Source organism: Anguilla rostrata, chromosome 15 (genome assembly GCF_018555375.3).
Source record: "Anguilla rostrata isolate EN2019 chromosome 15, ASM1855537v3, whole genome shotgun sequence".
Lineage (NCBI taxonomy): Eukaryota > Metazoa > Chordata > Actinopteri > Anguilliformes > Anguillidae > Anguilla > Anguilla rostrata.
The window spans coordinates 22,363,927-22,386,964 of NC_057947.1; the positions used below are offsets into that span (position 1 = coordinate 22,363,927).

At 41.9% G+C, this 23,038-nt stretch overlaps 1 protein-coding gene across 1 annotated transcript; it reads right to left on the reverse strand.

The window, feature by feature from the left end:
• Nucleotides 1-1,265: 1,265 nt before the first annotated feature.
• On the reverse strand, nt 1,266-22,317 carry esyt3 (extended synaptotagmin-like protein 3). The gene is made up of 23 exons (XM_064310646.1): nt 21,525-22,317; nt 14,304-14,345; nt 13,730-13,864; nt 13,271-13,347; nt 12,737-12,806; nt 11,994-12,083; nt 11,823-11,878; nt 11,329-11,449; nt 10,676-10,852; nt 9,994-10,076; nt 9,751-9,799; nt 9,002-9,091; nt 8,077-8,139; nt 7,613-7,672; nt 5,919-5,990; nt 5,708-5,791; nt 5,409-5,558; nt 4,691-5,061; nt 4,452-4,550; nt 3,459-3,590; nt 3,221-3,326; nt 2,914-2,963; nt 1,266-2,299 (listed from the first exon to the last, which is right to left on the reverse strand). The coding sequence occupies exons 1-23, from the start codon at nt 21,966-21,968 to the stop codon at nt 2,260-2,262; spliced, it is 2,661 nt and encodes an 886-aa protein (XP_064166716.1). The 5' UTR covers nt 21,969-22,317; the 3' UTR covers nt 1,266-2,259.
• Between the last annotated feature and the right edge of the window lie 721 nt (nt 22,318-23,038).

Consider the following 23,038-nt stretch of genomic DNA (forward strand, 5'->3'; position numbering starts at 1 on the left):
AAATGTTTTGTTACACATGAAATGTTTATGGTTGACATTGCCTGCTCAATAATGATTCAGAATCGTCCTTAACTTGAATCAATGTGGACTTATTTTGAAGTCGACATCGGATATGTGTTAGCAGTATATTGTCTCATTAGAATGTAAAAGCACTTGACTGAACAAGGCCGAGGCAGCTACAGTGCAGCCATAGGTAGGCATTGCCTCAGCCATAAGGAGATACCTCAACAAATGAGGGATAGTTGTTCTTACTTATTTAATTTAGGTCTTATTGTAACCTTTTATTTGCATCTATTATTTATTTAAAAAGATATGAAGGAAGGAAACCTTTTTCAGTTATTGTTGCAATATTTGTTTTGGGATTGTGTTTTACTATTGTTGATTATGGGTTTACAGAACTATTTTGATTTGATATTATGGCAAACATTGGTATAGGTTGAACTAGTAAATGGGCAATGTTACTTAAGTAACAGTTTCCTTGGGCAATGGGATCAAGTACACCTACTTCCTCCCCCCATTTGTACTTGTAAAATACCTGGGCAGTTAAAAGGGTCTTCTTTCTTTACTTATTTTTCACTTCTTCTATATGAGCTTCCTATAGGATTTATACTTTACAGTAGTGTTACTTGTGTTGTAACAGAATTGTAATGTGTGTGTCTTTCTGTGTGTCCTTAATTGTGTGTTCTAATAAAATATGTGGATCACAAAAAAAAAAGTTTTGTGTGCATGTGTGGCATGCGTATGCATGGACGCACATGCATTTTATAATTTTATAATTAGTCATTAGTCACTTTTATAACACACTCATTTAGATGGAGCTTTCCTCTAATAAAGTTAGAGAATCACAATGGCTCAGCTTAAACTGTGTGAAGTTTAAAAAAAGTATCCATCATGAGAGATCTACTAGTCAGATTTTGTGGGTGACAGCAATCATTATACAGAGGGCTGAACCTCATCGCATTTGCTTACGAGTGAGAGAAATGCAGATGTCTGCATTCCCTCCAAAGTGTTTGAATGTGGATCATTCCAGACCAAACTGCCCACCAGCAAAATGAGCTAACAGATAAACAGGAACTGAACAGGCATTGCTCTACATTTGAGACTAGTTTTTAGCTATTTTTCACCTTCTCGAGTAAAAATGTTTTATTAACAGAAGCTGTTGACGTGGTCAGTAAGTCAGTGAATCAGTACGACACATGATGTTTTCCAGGCCGGTTTTCACAAATTTGTCGTTATTATAAAATGAAATATTCGGCACACGTACATTCTTAAAGTTTACAAAGATATTTTATTAAAATAGATAGTCAAACCAAAATATTAACAAAATGAAAGAAATATATATTATTTGTACATTTAAACATCCACGAGTTTTACACAAAAAAGTAATAATAATAATCTATGTGCTGTGCAGACTTAAGTGTTCCTTAAAAAAGCACACACATGCCCATACATAATAAATAAACATTACCATTCTTTTCTCTCAACAATTTGAGAAAATTATTTATCCCACAATGATGGACACCAAAGCCGGGCATTTTCAAGACTTTTAGAATTAAAAGCCATTTCTCCACCTCAAAATTTAGTTGGTCAATGTTTCTAACTGGAATGTTCATTTATACATTATCGGAGGTTAATTTTAAAGGTTTGTAACTTCCCCTTGGACACCTGGAATTGTTTAGCCCTGTCCAACCAATGGTAATCCAGAAAAGATCTGCAACATTTGTGCTGGCAAACCATATTCAACGGAGTAGTATAAGTGAGGACAATATCTGTCTTACTAGGTTAATGACTGGAGAAATATTTGAGAAATCTACTCCAGGGACCATAGCTCTATATACAAAGTTGTTGGGGGTGTATAAACAGATCCTCCTGTTTCCAACCAGCTTCACTGGTTTGATCTGTGCTCATTTTGTGAATAAATGTATAAATTTGAATTTTTAAAAAGTAATTAATAAAATATCTAAAAAAATACAACCTTCATGTCTGATTTACCACTTGTTATGAATGTAGGAAAGGGGGGTAATTAGGTCAGAGCAGAATTTGGCAAAAAGTTTGACATTACAGTATTGATGTTTCAGATTGATAAACATCATTCCTTGGACTGGCTCTTGCTGAACCAAGTGCAATCTTTAATGTTCTCATCAGAAATGAGGGGAAGATCAACAGGACAAAAACTAAGGTAGGACATTAAGGTGGAAATCCAGAATCTGTTTCAGGAAAGAAGCCTGCAAGTTCGGCAAGTTCAGTTTAATTTTCCTTCTAGTTCACTTTCTTTAGTCCAGGTATACTCAGCTCATACCTGCAAACAGAGGGGAAAATAAGTGGTGAACAGATCATTCTTCGCAAGTGAGATCTGAGGAAATTCCTCAAATGTCCACCAGATGGCAGAATTACACATTACACTTTCATTTTTGCCAAAGGGGCGATGTTCCTACTGCCGGGAAATTTGGATAACTCTTGGCCAGAATCAGTTTTTCACATTTGAGAAAATCAGTTATAAATGGCGACAGCTCACAATGTTCCACATTGATTAGAGTCTTTGCTCGTGCTCAGCTCAGCCTTCTAAGAGAAGCCAGCAGGGCTATTTCACAGGGCCAGACACAGGTACATTTTTTTGCGAGAAATACCATTAAATACCACCCCATCGCTGGCTCACATTACATACTGCACACACCCATAATGCAGCACACTAGAGCCAGATGTTTTCTGTTGCACCTCCGGCTGCTCTGATTTGGCAGGAGTGTCTTGGCTTGTAAATGCCAAGAAATATGAGCGGATGGTGGGCGGTGGGGTGCACAGATCCACTCACACAGGAATACAATCTGTCCTGGCACACACTGCTTCTCTTCAGAGGAAACCGGGATGCCAGGTGAGGAATGAGCTAACTGAGTACGGCTTCCCAGTAATACTCACCATTCCGTAGACCCTTTGGCCAGATCCACTTGGGCTAAGTCCACCAGCACCTACGGAGAGAAGACTATTAGTGCTACAGGTTGCTGGTGATCACATACATGTCATAGAATCACTAGAACGGACACACTGTAAATAATGTGATGCATTGTAATGCAATTCAATGTGAGGTAAGATAATTTTAAGGTTAAAAGCATATTTGGCTTAACCAGGGGTACTAGAAAGGAACTAGAAATTGTTTCTTCAAACAACAGCATCAGAACTACAGCCACTGCCACCATTACGACTGCTGCTGGGACTATGACGGTACCATTCCAATATCCTTGCGTTCCCGAGAATGGAACATTCGGTTGTTCTTGACTGCCACATCCAACTTCCTGTTCTTTGCCTCCTCCAACGGCACGTCAAATTCAAACCTGTGATTGGAAGGGATTGGTGAACTGGTTAATCTGCATTTACAGCACAAGTTCTTCTTAGGATATTTAATAAAATACTAAATAATAATAATAATAATGTTGCCCCCTGGTGTTTGTATAATGAACTCATACTTCTCATTGAAGATGGGATCCACGGTCTTCTTCTTCACGTGCGTTCTCATTCTGTGCCTCCACGACTGGTCGGGGAGGAGGTATAGCCGAACGTAGACATCTGAGCCATTCTCACTGCAAGGAAACAGGCCCCTGCGAGAGAACAAAACCCATTACTAATGGTTGGCAAGAGAACAAACAACTACTTTTGTGGAATATGGGCTAGGCCTCTAGACATCTGACTGGAAAGCAGTAGGGTTGTGAAAATTCTTTTGGGGAGATCTCCTCAGCCTATATAAGAGAGAACAGGTGCCTGTGCAGCACACTAATATTAATATTGGCTAGAACTTCCTTTTGCCATTGGGGAGTACGGGAGAAGGAATGAGTGTTAGCAAACAGAAGGATAAAAGAGCAGGAGGATTTAGTGGATTTTGATGTACAGCTGGAGAATGATCTAAAAAAAAAAATAATATAACACAGAGAAGATGGATAAGATAAGGCTGAAGTAGATGTGTTAACTCAGTGGTAAGCAAGAACAAAGGCACCAGAATTCAGCTAAAGAACTGAGTAAGGTGGGACTAGACTCCTCAGATGTCAAGCCCATGGTAATTCAGACTTTTATATTTGTGACATGCATGATATTTTGGTTTAATAAATGACAGAAAGGAAAAATGTGTAGCAGGGAGGAGACATTTGAGAGCTTATCTCCAGATGCAGCGCTTTTATTTTCTGACCATGTCTTATACAAAAGTCTTATAAGAGAGATTAGACTGAAGAAAAGAGCAGTTCAGAGAATTTGAAAGAAGAGAGAAGTTATGAAAATGATAGAAAAGAAGTGAGCAAATTATATGTAAATATACAATGATTTACATACCAGGAACACAGACAGAAAAACACAGACAGACAGACACACACACACACACACAGTACAGAATGAAAACCAAAACTCTTCAGAAAAGAAGAGGTCCCTGAATTCCCAGAAGGCCAGACAGGGTTTGGGGTCCCGAAACTCACCTGCACGAGTCCACCACAACAATGAGCCGGTTCTTCAGGGTGGCGTACCTCACCGTCATCCTGATCTCCCCAAAACTCCCCTGGTGGTTCAAAATGGACCTGTGTTTCCCACAGAGACAGACGTTACATCATCCTGGCAACAGCAACAGTGCCCCTCAAAAGCTAACATTCACAGCCGAAGCGCTTCCTCATAACATGGGCGGCAGCTCCACAGGGCCGAGGCCGATGGCGTGACTCACTCTGGGAAGGGGGCGCCCTCGCTCAGGTCGAACCGCGACGAGGCGAGGGAGTTCTCAGAGAGCAGGCTGTGGGAGTCGTAGCGGCGCAGCACGGACCCTTCCCTCAGGATGGGGGTCCCGGGGGCCGGGGTGCGGCTCTCCGGGGTGCCGGCCGGCTGGAAGCGGGGGGAGTAGTACTCGGGGTGGAGCCCATTAATGGGGCCGGGCCTCGCGGTGGCGGGCTGCAGCCCGCCGGGCGGGGCCAGCGCGGCGTGGGAGGGGGCGGAGGAGGAGGAGCTTATCGCATTATGCTGGGGCGGGGCCTGGGGCCTGGCTTCGGCAGGTGGGCTCTTCTTCACGGGTTTGGGCTTCGGCTTCTCCAGCTGCAGGATCTGGGGGTGGCAAAGCACAGCACACTGCTTACAGTGACTAAAGAAAGCCAGCCGTGGCTTTGTTCTGTCACTTCTTAATGAGCCACACACTCTCCATGGCAGTTCTAGGTAACTGCAGCAGTCAACGCTGCAGTGTCACCACATTTTAAACATCTTAAGAATCCCATAACCTCAGATGAGCCACATCATAAGTGGAGCTAATGTGCACCACCTCATCACTGCCTTGTTTGGACCAATCAGAACCCAACCATTGTTAAAGACTGCTGATGACAGTTGATAGCTCCATCCACTTCAGGGTTGATGCAGCCTCACTGCCCTCCCTGGTGGTGGGCAATTGGGGGCCTCACCCTGAGAGTGGCCTTCATCTTTATCTGGCTGTTGGCCCCCGAGCGCTCCAGCAGGAAGCGCTGGTCCAGGGTCAGGTCGGAGGCGTTGAGGAGGCGCGTGAGGGGCAGGGAGAGCGTTCCCAGAGGTGTCTTCTTCTCAGGCTCCTTAACCTGGAGAAAGCCAAGGAGGCGGGACGAGGGCGCACGGTGAGACAGGGGATTCATCTACAGCGAGCAGCGGACTTGCACAAAGTGAGCAGCGATCAGTGAATCTGCACCAAGTGAGAATGGATTTACACATAACGAGCAGTGGATGATACCTGGACTTTGAGCTGCTGGTTATTCACACTGTGCACAAAGAAGGTGAAGCACTCCTCCCACACTGGATCTTTGGCATATGCCACCTTTCAAAGGAGAAAACAAAAGGCCACGCCTCCAAATCAAGATGGACAGCCTGCTTAATTTTAAACAAAGCGTTTCCATGTACAACCATTATGAGATCCATACAAAAGGTAAACGAACAGAGTGTACCTTGCTCTTCTGGGTTTGTTTATCGATGGAAAATTCCACAAAGGAGTTGGGGTGAGTATTTCTCCTTGTGAGCTATGGAAGTAAACGCACATGACATTTGGGTTCATTTTTTAAGTGCTCATATTGTTATGAATCGAGCTTATAAAGCCACAGAGTGACATTTTCTCATATGTGATGATACACGATCAACCACAAGGAAAACAGAATAAAGAGACAACTGTACTCAATCAGACACCTTGCAAAATTTTAGATCTAGCTCTTTTAGCCATATGCCAAATATTTTCGAACATCTGAAAACACGATCTGTCAGAAATTACAGCTCATCACCTCATTGTCTGGTACAGCACCTAAAAAGAAACGCAAGGAAGCATTTTCTATAATAAATATTTTAAAAATGCTCAAATATTTGGTGGTATTGTGGTATCAAGTATAATCTATTTTGCATACACATTTTACATGCTCATGTACCCACTGTGAAACTCAAATTGTGAAACAAACAAATAAATTATGCAATCTTCCATACTGGACCATGCATTATTCATGGTCATGTCACCCTACAGGCATTCATTATTATAATATGACATCTGAAATTGTTTAAAAACATGTTTTCAGCCTACAGTCCATCCTTATGGGTTCAGATGCACTGAGAGCAGACCTGCCAACTGCTCTAATGAATCTCTTCATCTTTGATTGTTACAAGAAAGCATAAAGAGAAACTCCAGAACACTGAGTGCTTTCGCCACAGCAGGAATGTAACAATCTAATTATTTATTTCCTTGACTCCCTGAAACAGGCCAAGTTGCATAACTTGCATTTTTTACATTTTATTCATTCAGATATCTGGAAATGTATTGGACCAGGTCAGGCTAAGAACCATGCTAAATGGTATAATGGGAGCACCTAGGTGACCTGAAGCATTAGGCTTTCTTGATGAAAGATCGTTTGCTGAGCCCCGAAATAAACACTGAGGTTAAGTGGAGCCGTCGGTGTGCCACTTTGATCCTGACCCTCCCCTGAGGCCATCAGAAGAATGTGTCTGTGCTAACGCTCTACCCGAGAAAGCGGGGGTTTCTGAAACGCACGTAGAGCCCTGAGGAATGACTGGTATGAGTGCCGTCACTCACTGCAGTGCCAGCATCCAGCCAGCAGGGGGGAGCGAGAGGGGCGGAGGAGGGCGTGCGTGATGCGGCGAAGCGTCTGCCGGTGAGTCAGGAGGAACAGCGGGGCGCTGGTATCCAGGGACAAACACACGCCCTGGTGCGTGAGATTCCTGCCACTGCCCCAGCCCCCACCCTCACAAGCACCGACCTGCAGAACCAGTCGGGCAGGCAAAGGCCCCAGCGAGCTGCAGCAGGCGGTGCGATCCGCTCCCCGCTCGGCCTATTTCACCAGGCTTTCGCTCAGCTACATACCCACAGAGACAACAGAGCTCTGAGCTAAGTGTGCATCTGACTGCAGGGAGGAGCAAGGCTCCTTCACCCACTGGCCCCTCCCACACAGTAATGACACACCCACATCTGCTGCCTTGGGTTGTTTTTTTGCACATACATTATCTCAGATACGGTGCATGGCTTGTGAGAGTAAAAAGGAAATCACATCCTAGCGCTGCTTCTCTGGTAAAAACAGGGCTTTGGGCAGTCCTGCTGAGGTATTACTGTTCACCAAACACACTGTCCTGCCCACTCTCCCCTTACCCTGGCTTCTTTGGGAGGTTTTCCAGTCCTATCCTTGTGAGTGAATTCACTTTGGTCTTTCTGCAGCAAACACAAATCAACAGTAGCTATGATTACTACAACACTTAGTAGCATCCTCTATGGTACAATTATATATAATATACAATATAGCACAACAGTTTTTACTACATTCGGTGACAAAACAAAAACCATATTTAATTCAACAACCTGCACCTAGATGTATGAATACAACATGATACAGATTCTTAACACCAATTCACCAACACTGTTTTACCATATTACTTATACAACCAATACTACTACCACTAAAACTACAACAACAAAACAGTAATTGCAAAAGCATTAACAGCAATGGTAACAGAGGAAAAAGATGATAAGAAAACACATTAAGATACAGTAGCTACGATAGTTGGCAGCTATGGTGGTCATGATGTCACAATGATGTCATCATTCAGAACACTCACTGGCAGGTTGGTGGCATTATCCAGGTACACAGCGAGCATTGCACATGCACAGCCATTCTGGGTCTGAAAAACAACCATCACGCGGGGGAGTTACAGCTTGGTGAACAAGCAATCCGCCATACCAAATCCAGGCTTACAAAATACACATAAGATGGACAAAGGCCATATACTAACTACGGTATGTCTGTGTTCACTGCATTTGTTCCACTCATCTTTCACCCTGCTCTGTGATCACAGAAACAACATGCCTGGTATTGTTTGTGATCAATTGCTTTAATATTATAAAGTGCGGGCTGTATCACCCACCCCCTCTCACATAAGTGGTCCTATACTACCTTTGCAAACCTGACAACTACCTTCCAAAATTAAAGTCCCTTGTGACATGCACAATATAAAAGTGTTGTATAAGGACACAGGGGAAGGCTAGACTGTCCAATGTGTCATCGTTAGAAAGCATTTCCAACCTGTTCTGCCTCAGAACTGGTCTCCCTGAGCTCAGGACCGAATTTCAACTTGAATGAATGTCTGTGCGCTTTAAAGATCTCCCCGAGTAAGCCCTGCTGTTCTGAACAATGTCTTTTTAGGTGAACTGATTAAGTATGTTCGATTGTTCCCACTCTATTTCCGACTCTGAGGTTGAATTATTCCAGCATTGCTTTTCTGTGAAGGCTTTCCTGCCAAAACATTTTAGCGATCCAATCTTTACAAATTGACTGAATGACTTGTTACACTGCATTAAAAGTTAAAAACCTTGACTTCAAGGTGTTTTTCGGCACAGTACGCATATGCACCGCAACCCAAGTATGCCTGTACAGTGTCAGAGTACAGAGTGGAAATATAGTGTGCAGTGTGACAACTCAGATTAATATATAGTGTGAGGACACAGTGTAGTGCAAGTGTGGCAGTACAGTGTGGCAGTGCATACCTCAACAAGCTTTGCTGGGTCCACCAGCAGAGACAGCCACTGCATGTTCAGATGTACCTTTCCGCTCTCTACATCATCCAGGGTGTACCACTGCAGGAAAAAACCAAGATGGAGGAAAGTTTACACAAGCTCCCTCAACAACTGTCTTTACCTTCTGAAACAGGAATCAGCAATGAGAGAGCAGTAAAACCCTAGAATAATCATATTAGTACAGTGCAGAGGTTTGAGCGCTGGATCACATATGTTTAACTCTTATGCAGGGCAACGATACCGTCTGCTTGAACATATTTTTACAAAATACTTTGTGTGATATCTAAGGACATACTCATTGTGAGCTTTCTTGGAAAGGCATGCCAAACCAGATGCATGTCAGCAATGAGATCACTGTGAAATGACAAGCGCCATGACAACGGCAGTAAGAACACGGACAGCAGAAGCAGTACTGACAAAAGAAACAATACCAACACCAGAAACATGAGAAGCAGCACCAGAGTCAATACTACGCCTGCTTGTGATTGCAACAATCCCACCCAACCTCCAATAGTGTTCATTAGATTTCCATAAAGCACACAAGTGATCAGGTGGTCAGAGTTAAATCAACTTTTAACAGAGTCCAAATGTGTCCCTAAAGTACTCAGACAGTGTTGATTGTGCGCAGAACATTTTGCTGTGTGTGACCACAATTTGGTTGGTCTCAGTTGGACTGCGGATCATAGCTGAGAAGGAAAGAATGAGAAGCCACAACTCACCTTATCTACAATCCGCTCTTTCATCACATCGCCAAGGTCCAGATTGAACCTGGCAAATAGAAGGAAAATACAAAACAATGTTTAACCATACAGCCCAGAGGTGTAAATATGGTGAAAATGCCTACTTCCTAGAAAGATGTTCTCACATTGAAAATTACAATAATAATATAGTGATGTATTCGTTTTTTTTGTCACTTCATAATGAAACTAAACAGCCGTTGTGTGATTCTCGGGGGTTTTCACCTGCCAAGAAAGTCGTCCTTGTCCGTGTCCTCATCGAACAGCTCCACCTCCAGTTCCTGTCCAGGAGCCTCGTGAACCACAAACTGTGAACGACAGACAAAACGCGTCAACAACTAGGGATGCCACAGGGACAAAAAACTTCAGTCTCACTCCCTCCCCACAAATGTCTAATTGGGACATGAAGCCTTCTCCAGGGAGGTTGTAAAAGAGCTGATCAAGGTGCCTGTAGTGGTTAATAGTGAATGCCAACAAGAGATTTAATGACATCCTCCATATAGATGGAGATAAATCAGGGAAATAATTATTTTTCATTAATAATTCACACTCTGCAGACAAACTAACTACACTGGCTGCACATAATTAGAAAGCAATTACATGATTATAATGCATATCTATGATGAGTTCATTTTATTTTTCATTGAGTTTGCTGGCTCATATGCTTTGGCTGCACTGAAGGTTGTGGGTTTTGTCTTCAGCCAGGTCATTCTGAACACTTCCTACCTATTGACTCTCTGCATGGCTGGAGATGGACAATGTGAGAAGGGGTGCCATGAAAGACCGTTTCCTTTCTGAACAGGATATCGCTGCATCAACCCGCTTCACTCCAGGTAGATTTGAATAAGCTCCGCCTCCACAAGCCGCCTGGGTTAAAAAATGGCTGTACCTCCTGCAGTGGCCATACCTCATACACTTCATTCCAGCGCGGGTCCAGGTTTTCCTTGACAGTCTTGCTGCGGAAATGACTGGTGCCCACCCGCAAGATGGCGTATGGATCCGACTTGCCCTTCACCATCCCGAGCATGAAGGAGTCCTTGGCAATCAGGTCCTGCGCTTCCAGAAGGTTAACCCGCACCACCCCCTGAAACCCACCACACGGCCTTAGAAACACACCTGGCAACAGCAGTACTAGAAATAATACCATACATCTTATTTGCAAAATGATTTCCATATGCTCAAAACACTGTACAGCGTAAGAGATACGCATGCGCAATCAAACAGATGCAATCATTGCTAAACTTGCTGTCTGCCCCGGAAATGCATCACCTGTTTGTCAGACAGATACACATATCTACTGATATTCAAATTAAGAACTGTGAAATTGTTAAGAAATGCCAGCTCCACAAATACTGTGGCATACCATGTCCTACTTATCAATTTTACTGTCTTAACATCATTCCAGCTGAGCAACCTAAATAGGCCCAGCAAGACTAGCCTTTTCTTCCACTGGCATCTTCTCAACCAGACCCCATACAAACACCCCATGAGCTCTGGCACCATTAGACGCCATTGCTGGCACAGCCAACGAACAGGCCCTGGTGGGGCTGCTATATTCACCCGGGGAAGAGGGAACCTCATCTGGTCCACCTTGACCTGGTCTATCAGTGGGATGCACATACGGTTGGGCAGGACCATGATGGAAGAGATGATGTCCACGATGGTCGTTTCGGAAAGTTGACTGTGGGAGAGATGGGAGGTTGGTCACAGGCAAAACGCTTACTGAAACAAAAGAAATACTACTGCTGTACTACAATGGAGCAAATATATATACTGTACATATGTACATGTATACATATATTAAGATTACTTTCTGGTTTCAGAAACTTCCGTGTCTGTGTAATTTCATCCAAAATTTCTCAACTTTTGAAGCACAGATGAAGGTTTGGTTCTTATAAATATCCATTCAGAAGACACCCTGAAAAGCCAATCATTAATTAATGGTAATACCTTAATGTTCCTGTTAAAGACCAATATGGGCTGAATAGTCTGCTCTGATTTGCAAATGTTATAATGTTGTCATGAAGTAAGATAATCAGTCAAACAGGAGATACCTCAGTGCTGGAGAGTCCAGCAGGTTGGTCACTCCAGTCCAGTTAATATCCAGTTTCTAAAAACAAGAACGGCAGATTAAGAGAATAGGGTGAATCAATGAATGATGGTTTAATTAATTTTTTAATTAAGGGAAAAGGACAAAGAAAGATGATTACTCTTTCTTCACTCACCGGTCGGCGAATAAAGAACATGGTGATCCCTCCCACCAGAGGGGACTGACCAACCAATGGCTCCAGAATCACACGCAGCATTCCCTCAAGCTAAAAAACAACAAATTAAAAATTCCACCAAATCATTATAGTGTTTCAAATGTGAGATCAACCTCAACAGCATTAAAGCCTGCCATATATGTGAACTGATCATTCTAGTCCTCTGAGCCTGTGTTAAGGTGTCATTAACCCATTTTGGCCAACAGTTAGGTCATGCCATTGACTTAGCCATTCGTTCTTAACTTCTGCTGTGAATGGTAAAATCTGCATCCTAGTAAAGCTTGCAAAATGCCCAACTGTTCCCACTCTCTATGGACACCCATAAAATGTAATATGAATGAGATTTCCATTGGCTCATAAGTAAGGACACCAGATTATTGGGGTACGTGACCCAAAATTATTTAAACCTGCATTGCCATCTTAATTTCCATGGGGTCACTGTGGGCATTGGACTGTTGCAATCACCTGACTAATGCAATCAGTGATCATTTGTGACCCTATAAGCAATGAGTCCCAAGATTACTGTGGGAAGATACTCCTTTAGCCAGTTCAACAGGAAGAGGTTCAGGTCAAAACTGAAAGGACTTCTGAATCACGCCCCAATGATCCTCCTTCCTTGTTGGCAGAGGATGGTGATGAATGTTTAAAGTTATGATGCAGGGAAATTCTGGGGTGTGAGATGGACAGATGGACGCTGAACTCACCAGGAGTCCCTTCACTCCGGCGGTTATGGGCTTCTTCACTTCTGCGTCAATGTCCACATCACCCGCGTATCTATGACACACAGTTCATACGTGATTTCTCTCTGTGGGATCTTAATGTAACTGAAATTCAATAAGGCCAGAAACTGGACTGTATTTAGACCTCAACCTAGGATTTGTTTCCCACCTGAAACCATTTAAAATAAAAGAAGGATTTCATCACGTGCCATCACACAAAAATGCTGGTGTACAAATCAAACTGAATTAGAAGAAATGCACTTTAAAGATCCATTGCAAATGCTAAAGCACACCAAATGAAGGAAATGGGGCTGAACCTGCCAACAGAGCTTACTAAGGGTTAAAAGGAAAATCTTGTAGGCTGGACAAGAAACACGAGCTGCCAACAGCATCAGCTGCTTTGCATGTAGTGCTCTGCATTGTAGCATTGGACATGGTGGAAAACGTACAATCGGATGTAATCAGTAGCACTCCACTACGCAGGAAAATGAAGAGGGCTTGAAGTTGTGAATCACACACCTCAGGTTCAGGTCTAGGATGACCTCTCTCTGTTCCACTTCTTCTGTGTACACCTTCACCCCTGTGATCTGGAGGGGCTACAACACAACAGAAACCTTTATAGCAACACTATTACGCACCTAAGTGCACCTTACACTGCATACACTAATGCTCTTCATCATCACTGAAACGCTTACAGCATAATGCAGTAGAAACAGATATGGTGTCCCTCATCACAATTACGCACTTCTTAGCATCGCACTTCGCACTATAACCTTGCCCCTCAATGCCATGGCTAATATCTGCTTTCACTTGATTTGAAAACCCGCAGGCATACTGTTCAGGAAGTTCAATCAGCTGCACAGATGTGCAATGTTCTTTGACGATACATTCTCTATCTTTATGGAAAGTGCTTTGTGTAAGCAGAGGGACAGCTGAGACAGCGAGAGGTGGAAATGGCCATCTTGAGCGTGAGACTACCTTCTGGCCGAAGTGGACCTTGGTGAAGGTGAAGGTCTTGAGGTGGGGGCTGGATGTCCTGATGGATGACTGGATGTTCTCCTTCAGGAGTTTCTCCATGTACATGCCGAAGAACGGCCATGCTTGCTGCAGGATCTGGACAAGACGAGAGGAGAAGCAACTGTAGTGGGACAGCACGATGACACACACCTACCCCCCAGCACCTCTTCCTTTAGGAATTAAACAGAGAATAATAAACTCGACTACAGATGCCGTTTCAGGCCAATATCTTGTCAGCAGATCGCGAGGACACGGGTAGAAATGAGCACATTTCACACTAAAAGGCATTTCTTTCAGAGGTACCACAAAGGAATAAATAGGCTATGTGAAATAATTAATTAGGGTCTGCAGTGGAGACATTGAAACTGCTGGTCTACAGAACTCCAGAACTACAGAACTGTTATAGATACATACAGTACATGTGTAATGTTCTTTGTGTCACATATTAACTGGATATCACCAAAGGTTCTTCTGGATTTGTCCTGTAAAATCCATATTTTGGACAAAGTAAGGAAAAAGTAGGAGCCCATGGTACCTTGTTGAGCCAATCAGCCTTTTCCACATCAGGGAATTGCACCTGTGGAAGGAGGTAAGAGGTAAGCATGACAGCCTTTATCCAACTGGATTATTTAATAAGCAGTGGGGTCATTAGGTCCTGCATCCCAAAGGATTTAGGACAAGGAACAACATTTCTGTAAATTCCATTCAGTTTTTTTCACCACACCAAAAGCCTCAACAAATAGAGTTGAAAATTAGGGAGACAAATGTCACAGAATCAGTAAGCCACCATTGTGATTAGCACTCCCCATCATAATTGTGATCCTTGTGTGTGTGTGAACATCCCATCCCCTTTCAGGTCCCACAGACAGGTACCCATAATGGCCAACCTGGTCAGTGCCTGCAGCCAACTGCAGGATGTACAGCAATGTTAACAATATCCATTTACAAAGGAAAACTCACATTGCTTCATATCCACCATGTGATTACTTGCCATCAAATTCTGTGAATTACCAAGCAGGTACTACATACAGTCTTCATAAACACTATGTAAGCGTTCACAATGTATTATTCCACCCAAAACAGGACATCACAGGGTGCGCTGAGTCATCATCCGTGTTACCGTGGCTTTCTGGTTTGGCATGTTATGGTAATTTAATTCACAATATGGATATCACACTTTGTGACAGTCCTTGTCAGTTGACACAAGTGTAATGAATGTATATGTAGTGCAGAGTGTAAATTTGAAGATCTTTTTGCGCATGTGAGTGTGGGCGTCTACGTATATATACATGTGATTTCAGGATGGTAGAGGTAAAGATAGGCTACCTGTAGACAGTTCTTGACAGCGCCAATATCTCTGTACTCCCTAGTGACCAGAACATGTTTCCCCATCACACGTGCCCACATGCAAGAACCCTTCTCTAGCTTAAGGGTTTCAGCATCACCTGTATGCCTTTTTCACTCAGTCATTTCTGCTTCCAGTGTTGTCCAAAAGGCTGACCAGTTTCAAAAACATGGAGATCAATGTCTCACTCAGACTAACGATGTGCAGAAAACATGCCAGCTACACAAATGGAGTGTAATTTAAGTGGACTTGGGAACAAATCGCATGTAGCCTAGCTAGTGGGGATTTTCAAGGGCTTATCCCACAATGCCCCTTGAAGTTTAAATGAAGTGTAATCTGTACAGGCATCAAAAAAACCATCATACAGCCGATTAACAGCTCTAATCTTACAAGCTTACGTAGGCTCCCTTGCCCAACTGACATCTTTGTCTTAGGATATAAAGGTTAAATATCACTCATCTACTTGTACAGCTGGATATTTACTGAAGCAATCAATACTTGAGGCTATAACTGCAGTGCCCCACCCAGAACTGATATTAGCAGCTGCCAAGCCACGCAGCAACATTTCACATATTTTGGATTCAGGACAGTTAGGAAAAATTATAAATGTGAGATAAACATCTTAAAGACAGATAAACCTCTAAAATTCCAATTATTTTGGTGCATGAATTACAGCTACAGAATAAGAAACAATGTAAAAATAGCAAAAATAACCACAAACAATTACATCCAGTTTTTTTATATTCTCACAGGCACATTAGCCTATATCAGAGTTTGTCCCTGATTTTAAATAACCAGTATACTACTTTAACAGAACAACAAATGGACTTGTGACCCGAGATTAATTTAAATGCTCGATTCATTATCCTGTGACTAAAATATATTCCTGTTGTTCGAATCATAAATATATATTTGTATAAACTGTATGTTGCTATTTTGTGTGCATTAATTCAGAGCCCATTGAAAGCTCTATGAGATGTATTTTGCCTGATAGAGCATTCTTGGCCAGGACTCTTTTGAAAAGGATAATGCACAATTACAATATAGACACCATTACTATCTGACCGGCTGTCTCAGTTGGAATTAAAGGAATAATGTTGTGAAGTTAACAAATTGAAGTGCTACAGTTATTTAAGTGTTATTTTACTTAAAGTGAAGAATGGTCAAATTTAAATCTAGATTTAAGCCAATCTATTTAAGCCATAAGTGATAAAATGTCACGTGGTCACGTTTCAGTGACTGAGAGCCACAAGCTGAACTGAAAATAAACAAGTGGGTGGAGGCTTTAATGCAGTCCAAGCCTCTCTCCTGTAACACAGAACATACTGACATTGAGTGTTGTCCCGCTATAGACTTCTTTGATAGTCAAGGACAGATTTTGTGTGAATCAATTTAACATGCAAAACAGGGTCAATTCGGGTGAAGTTGTGGAGAGCATTTCCCACGTTCTCATTCAAAATAACAGCTGGGTCCCTTGAAACAATGGTCAGTTCAACAGAAAGGTATCCTTCCCATGTGCAGGGATGCTGAAAAAAGTCCTTAAAGGGCACCCTGGGCCAATCTCCAAAAAAAGATCAGCAGTTCCCCTATGAATAATTAGCATGGTTTCTGAAGGTGAAAATTAATTTAAGCTCAATTCTGAATGGAAAAAAAAAAAAAAAATCAGGGAAAGCATTCAATTGGATATATTGCATGCACTCAAATCAAAGGTCACAGACATTGCACAATTGAGAAGGTCTCTGCTCCTTCTGGAGACCCTACTTCCTTTTTTAGTGAGGTGAGGGGTGTTATGGGTTCTGGTACTGTCTGCATTGCTCTGCTAGCTGTGCATTTTCTGTCTTCAACCATAGGTACATTTTAATTTAATTTGTATAGTACATATCATTTTAATCAATAGATAATGTAATCCAATGCAAAGTCAAATGTCACATTGTAAGATTTTTTCTGTTGTGTTTTGAATGCGTAGAGTATGGCATGATCAAGGAAACAGGCACATTTCCTTACGGAGATTAATAGAGTAATAATGACCTAATAATGAATATTCATGTACCACCAAATCTCAAAAATTAAGAATAACAGGCAAATCATTTGCTCAATATAGACAATCTCCGGTGGTGCCTTACAGGCCGATTTCCACACGGTGATCCAACCAGGCCCTTGCCAAGTATTGACTTTCAGACAGAACCATTCAGGAGTGATCCTTGAAAATGTCCATACCACACATTTAACAGAAATACATAAAACTTTCTTTTGATGTCTTTAATGTGACATGTAGACTGCACATGGGCTGACTGCTACATTCTCTTCTCATCTGATTTACAATATGATGGACACAAGACCAGAAGCAAGACCACCCCTAAATTAATCTGTGCAGATTGCAACCACTGAAGATGATGGGAAGGGGAATTTCCATTACAAAAAAAGGCCCCTTGAAAAAAGTTTTTCAAGCAACCATAAACCTTACACATGCACGTTATAACAATTGAATGAAACACATTTTTTGGGCTGATCAATTTCAGGTAACCTAAACCCGTAACAATGACAACACAGACAAAGCACTCATGACATCCTTGTGACAATATTCCCTCAAAACAACCATCAAAAACACAGCTGCTTGAAGCAAAGTGCCACTCCGGATCGAGGGGGCACAGAATTCAGGTCAAATCAGGTCAAAATGACATCCCAGCTCTCACTAGTAAATAGGCTACTGCATGCTGGGTTTCACTGAAGGAAAACTCCAGCACCACAGACAGTCCTCATCCATGCCCCTGATTGGCTGATGTGCCCTTCCAGTTGTTGTTGAAGAGAAGGGTTGGGGTGGGGGAGAAAGGCTAAGAGTACAATCCTAACTCCAACTTCAGTATCAACACAACACAACACAACACAACACAACAAAGTGTTACGTATCTACCTGTATCTTCTAGATATTCTAAAGCCAAATTCCAAGCTCAAACTGAAAAACATTTATTGTGCATTGCATCTCCAAAAAAAAACATTTAAATCCACCGAAGTTTATGTGAAACACATTCCTTAAGAAAGTGGAATGCACAGAATTTACAGAATTACTACAAGCACTCTCAGTTTGAACGAGTATCATGTTCTCACACGTGCTACAATGCTATACTGCAGTAGAATGCCATTGTTTTGAAAGAAATGTTGAACCAGTATTTTTAACCTCAAAAATTAAAATATACCCACTGCTGTCGGAGTGTGGCAGATGAGAACTGTTATGTATACAACATTGAGAATTCAACCTGCTTAATCTTAAAATAGAGAAAAAAGTAGACAGAGTAAATTTACACATGACAAGAACACCAGCCACCCTTGCATGGGTTTTCTGTATATGTGAATTCAGAAATAATGTGAATAATAGGTCTGTATGGATTCAGCAGTGTTTGTCTCTGACTGAGACAGTTGACAGTGGGAGTCACCTGAGCACCAGTTTTTGATGGAAATTATTTTATTGTGTAGCAGTGGTTAGATAAGCTTCCCTGTAATCATAAGGTTGTATGTTTGAATCTCACTATGAAAATGTAATCGGAATCACTGCATATAATCACAATATTTACACAGCATGTCCATATTTGTGAATTAATATTATGAGATATGGTCCATCCGAATGAAAAAAAAAAAAAAAATAGTAAGGCAGGCAGGTAAGGCAGAATTGGTCCAAATTTTACAGGGGCAAGCAACTTTTGATGTTGAATCAGGGATTCCTGTATGTTTATTACAACCTCTTCTTTGTAGATATTATGCAAAAAATTAGAAGTATGCAAAATGTCCTGGTTAAGGTCAAGAAAACAAGTCACTGCCTGCATCAGGTCTTCTTCTCAGTTCTGTGACTGAGACCTGACCTTGAGGACTGAGCTGTGGCATCACAGTGTGGGTCAGGATGACTGTGACTGACATTTTCCCATGGGTCCAATGTGTTCTCATTACAACTCGCCCCTGAAATTTTAATTACCTCTCTGAAAGCCCAGCAGTAAAGTGTGCCCACCTGCACTTCCCTGTAGCCTATTTATTACGGGTACTGCAGTGGTTGTTTGGGCCTAGAAATATGACTGGGCATTCCAAATGGGAAACAAAACTACAAAGAAATATATAGGCTAAATATATTTATAAAACGGACAATGAACATTTGTCCAGTAGTAAACTGAACAGGTACAGTCAAACAATACCAGGAGAATGGATATCAGAACTTGAGGGTGTGGGACGAAAGGTCTGACAATGTTGCCTCCCTCCCATAGAATTGCATACCAAGGCAATGATGAGGACATAGAACTCAAAATAATGGAAATAAAAGGTTATGGCAAATAATCAGTCAGTAAACCAGTACAGTCAGTCAGCAAGTAAAATAAATGTAGGCTAATTAAAGAAGAGGCTGTTTGGAAAGCGCAAAGTGCTTGATCAGGAGTCTACACAAACAACAAAACTACAGAAAGAGGGAGTTTTACTCATGTGGTGACAATAACATCTGTGGAGACCTACACAACATGATGGACAGGAACCAGAGCACAAACCCAGCCACGTGGGAGCATGGGAGGGGAACTTGATGACTGAGAAGCGATCAACGGAGGAAGACCGATGGACATTAAAAGGCACCTTGAATTGAACACGTATTTCATAGTGAACCTCAGAAAAAGTGCCTAGCTGGACATAACAAACATACTTTAAGTAAATTGGCTTTACAATAAATATTTGTATACATTTAGGCCTACCATGACCAACTGAACACTTTTTCCAGATTTTATGGTCTCACAGAACAAACCTTGACAGTGATGCCCATTCAAATAACCTGACTATGTCCAGCTCCCACGTGGCTTCCACACTCATGTGTGCAGCTTAAGCGGAGGAATTAGAGGAGAGAACTGTCCATTTCCACCCCTGACAGTGCACCCATGTGATGTCCTTGGCTCAGTGCTTGTGTTAAAGGCAGGAATGCCACCCCAATTCTTACAGCAGACAAGCAACAACACGAACCAAGCAGAGAACACACAACGCATACACCCATTTACCACCAGCTAATAAGAGGGAAACACATACGCATACATGGATGCATGCACGCACACACACATGCTAACACACACAGATACACATGCTTGTACGCACACATACAAGAACAGGGAGAGTGCAAGGAAATCACACTACTGTAGAGACAAACATTTATTCTACCAAAGCTAGTGCCAAACTGGTGAGTTGCCCTCTATCTACAGACATTCAACTTGGTTATAAAGGGTGTGACTGTCAGTTTGAAAAATGTGAACAAGCGAGCAAGCACCATCATATGTATGAGAACAATCACTATTCAGTTCAATCCCACACAGACTTCCCCATCATCACCAATCATGCATACCTAAAGGCATTTAAGCATGTAATACATGCGCCCCTGTCTACTGTAGGCTCATTTGTATCATAAAATAAATCTGTGCAGCACAACAGAATGACAGAAGCTAATATGCGTGAATATAATTAAACTGTTTTGACAGGACACAAACTTGGATAGACAGGAAACTCCACAATGACAATTGTGAAATGATTCACTGCCCAGCCATGACCACCCACACATATTCTCAGGTATAATGCCATCTAACAAATGCTGGCACAGACACAGGGCTTCAGGAGCCATTTCTCTCTTAGAGGCTGCTCCATTGGGCTCCTACATTGGTCCACACGCACAGCTGCTCTCAGCTGATTGGGTGTCAAGCCCTTCCTTTACCAAGAACTATGAAGATTGCGATGCTGTAAATGGAGGAACAGCAGGGCCTTTTTAAAACATCCCTTTAATTTTAAACAGAAGAAGAAGAATTGCTGTTTATTTGCTATTATTAGTATTACCATTGTGCCATTTCTTCTGACACAATAAAAAAAATAATTAAAACTATATTTGAGATAACGCGGTACCTCATGAAAATAATGTTTCAATAAATGTGAAGATGGGAAAGAGAAGTCCAGTTGTAATTCATAACCGAAGAACAAGCTTAATTGTGAAGTGCAAAAATTAATGAATAGGTTATCCATACCATTCTTTGCAGAAATCACAGCAAAATATTGAAGACTTTTTTTCAGCAATCAGGCATAAAGTATTATCTTGTTTACTCAACTGAGGAATGCATATTTCTACAATGGTTTTAATGGAATGTAAACTGACATAAACGCAAAGGCTCTAGGTGGTCCACAATTGCATCAGGGTACTTTTCAGTCCACAAGCACGTGTCTAGCAAATACAACTGGATTTTTATCTGGAAATGTATAACACACTACCTGATTATACTTTAGACTAGATTTGTAAAATATTTCAACCTGAAGCTGCGAGAAATGTAGAACATTGCAACTGTGTATTGTTTTCTTAAGTACTCACACGTTTTTTAAGTAGCCTACTGACACGTAAGTAAGCTATACAATTATACATACCCAGGCTGGCATATTGAGTGCCTTTAATTCTTTGCTGATCATCGTTCTCTCGTTCTCCAAAAAGTCGATAGCTGTATCCAGCCGAACATCTTTATGTTTTCTATTTCTCCGCCACCACGTCCACATCATTAGGAACAACAAAATCCAGCTGATGCTAAGTCCGAGTGAGCCCGTCAGGTAAACTGGGTACAAGAACAAGAAGGACTTCCCTAAATACATCAGAAACTCCATCAGAAGGCGGTTGACCGAATTTACGCTGTACTCCTCCTTGGTTTCTGTATTTGCACCTCCGTTGGGGAAATCTCCGGGGAGCGTTGTTGCTGGGACGGTTGATGTCTCAGAATGACCCTGAGTGGGATTTGAAGAAGGCGCCCCACCGTATCCACCCTGTAGTCCACGGTTGTTATCTGCGTTATATCCCCGTATTTCGTTTCTAGCTTCCATTGTGTCGCTCCTGTAATTGGCGTTGTTCTCGTATCTCTAAATATAACTTGTGAAGTCTGCGAGACAGGGAGCTACGCTACTCCCACAAGTCACGAAAGACGAAGAAAGACATATACAAGGGTATCAAAAGTCTAACAATTTTGTTTTATGCGATTGCCTCTGGAGCCAGTTTGGTTTTCCTCATATGCTAAGGGACTGCAAGACAAATTGCTCTTTAGGGTCGTCTTCAGTTTTCCCACCTTTGACTTCCGTGTTGTAGCCTACTGCCCCAGTCTGTTCAGTTTTTAGCTACCTGACACACTCCAATAGGTGATTCGAGTATGCAGAATGAGACTTGCCCGCCCTCTCACCCGTCCCTCAGATGACATGTCGAGGTGCAGCCATTCAGGTTGCTGCTTAATTTAGTTGCAATAAACTGTACTGTGTCACTAAAAACTGACAAGGGTTTCGATCAAAACCTGTTTAGCAACCTTGAGAATTAAGCAGCATCATACTGTAGGCTACTTACTACAGCTATGCGATGCTGATCTTTTGTCGTAGCCTAGCCCAATGTAGGACCCACAACATCGTTCTGATCCAAGTAGCAAGGCAATAGGCACATCTGGCGTACTAGTTTCGCATAATAAATTATAGGATAGCCTACTGGTTACATTTCAGGTTAGTCTACTACCCATTTTTTTTTTGAGACAAAGTTGTTTTCTTTTTGGATGATTAATGTTTGACTCCATCTGTAAAAAAAAAAAAAAAACAATGGTGTTCCCTACATATTATGGTACATACCGAGTCAAAATGTAGGCCTACACAATATACTATCTTGTAGGTCATTAAACTTGCAATTATGTTTAGCTTAATGCATGTCTCTCAATGTTGGCCCTTAGCTGCAGGCTGAAAGTCAACCATGGGTAAAACTGCATTATGGCCTACTTCATGGTAAATATATTTTTGTGGCTAAAATGTTACCGTTCACATTTTACTTTTATTTTATTTTATTTTTTTAAATCAGTGAACCTATATCTGGTTCACTTCACTTAAGTTCCCGCCAGCAACAGGTTCGCACGAAAGTTTAGATT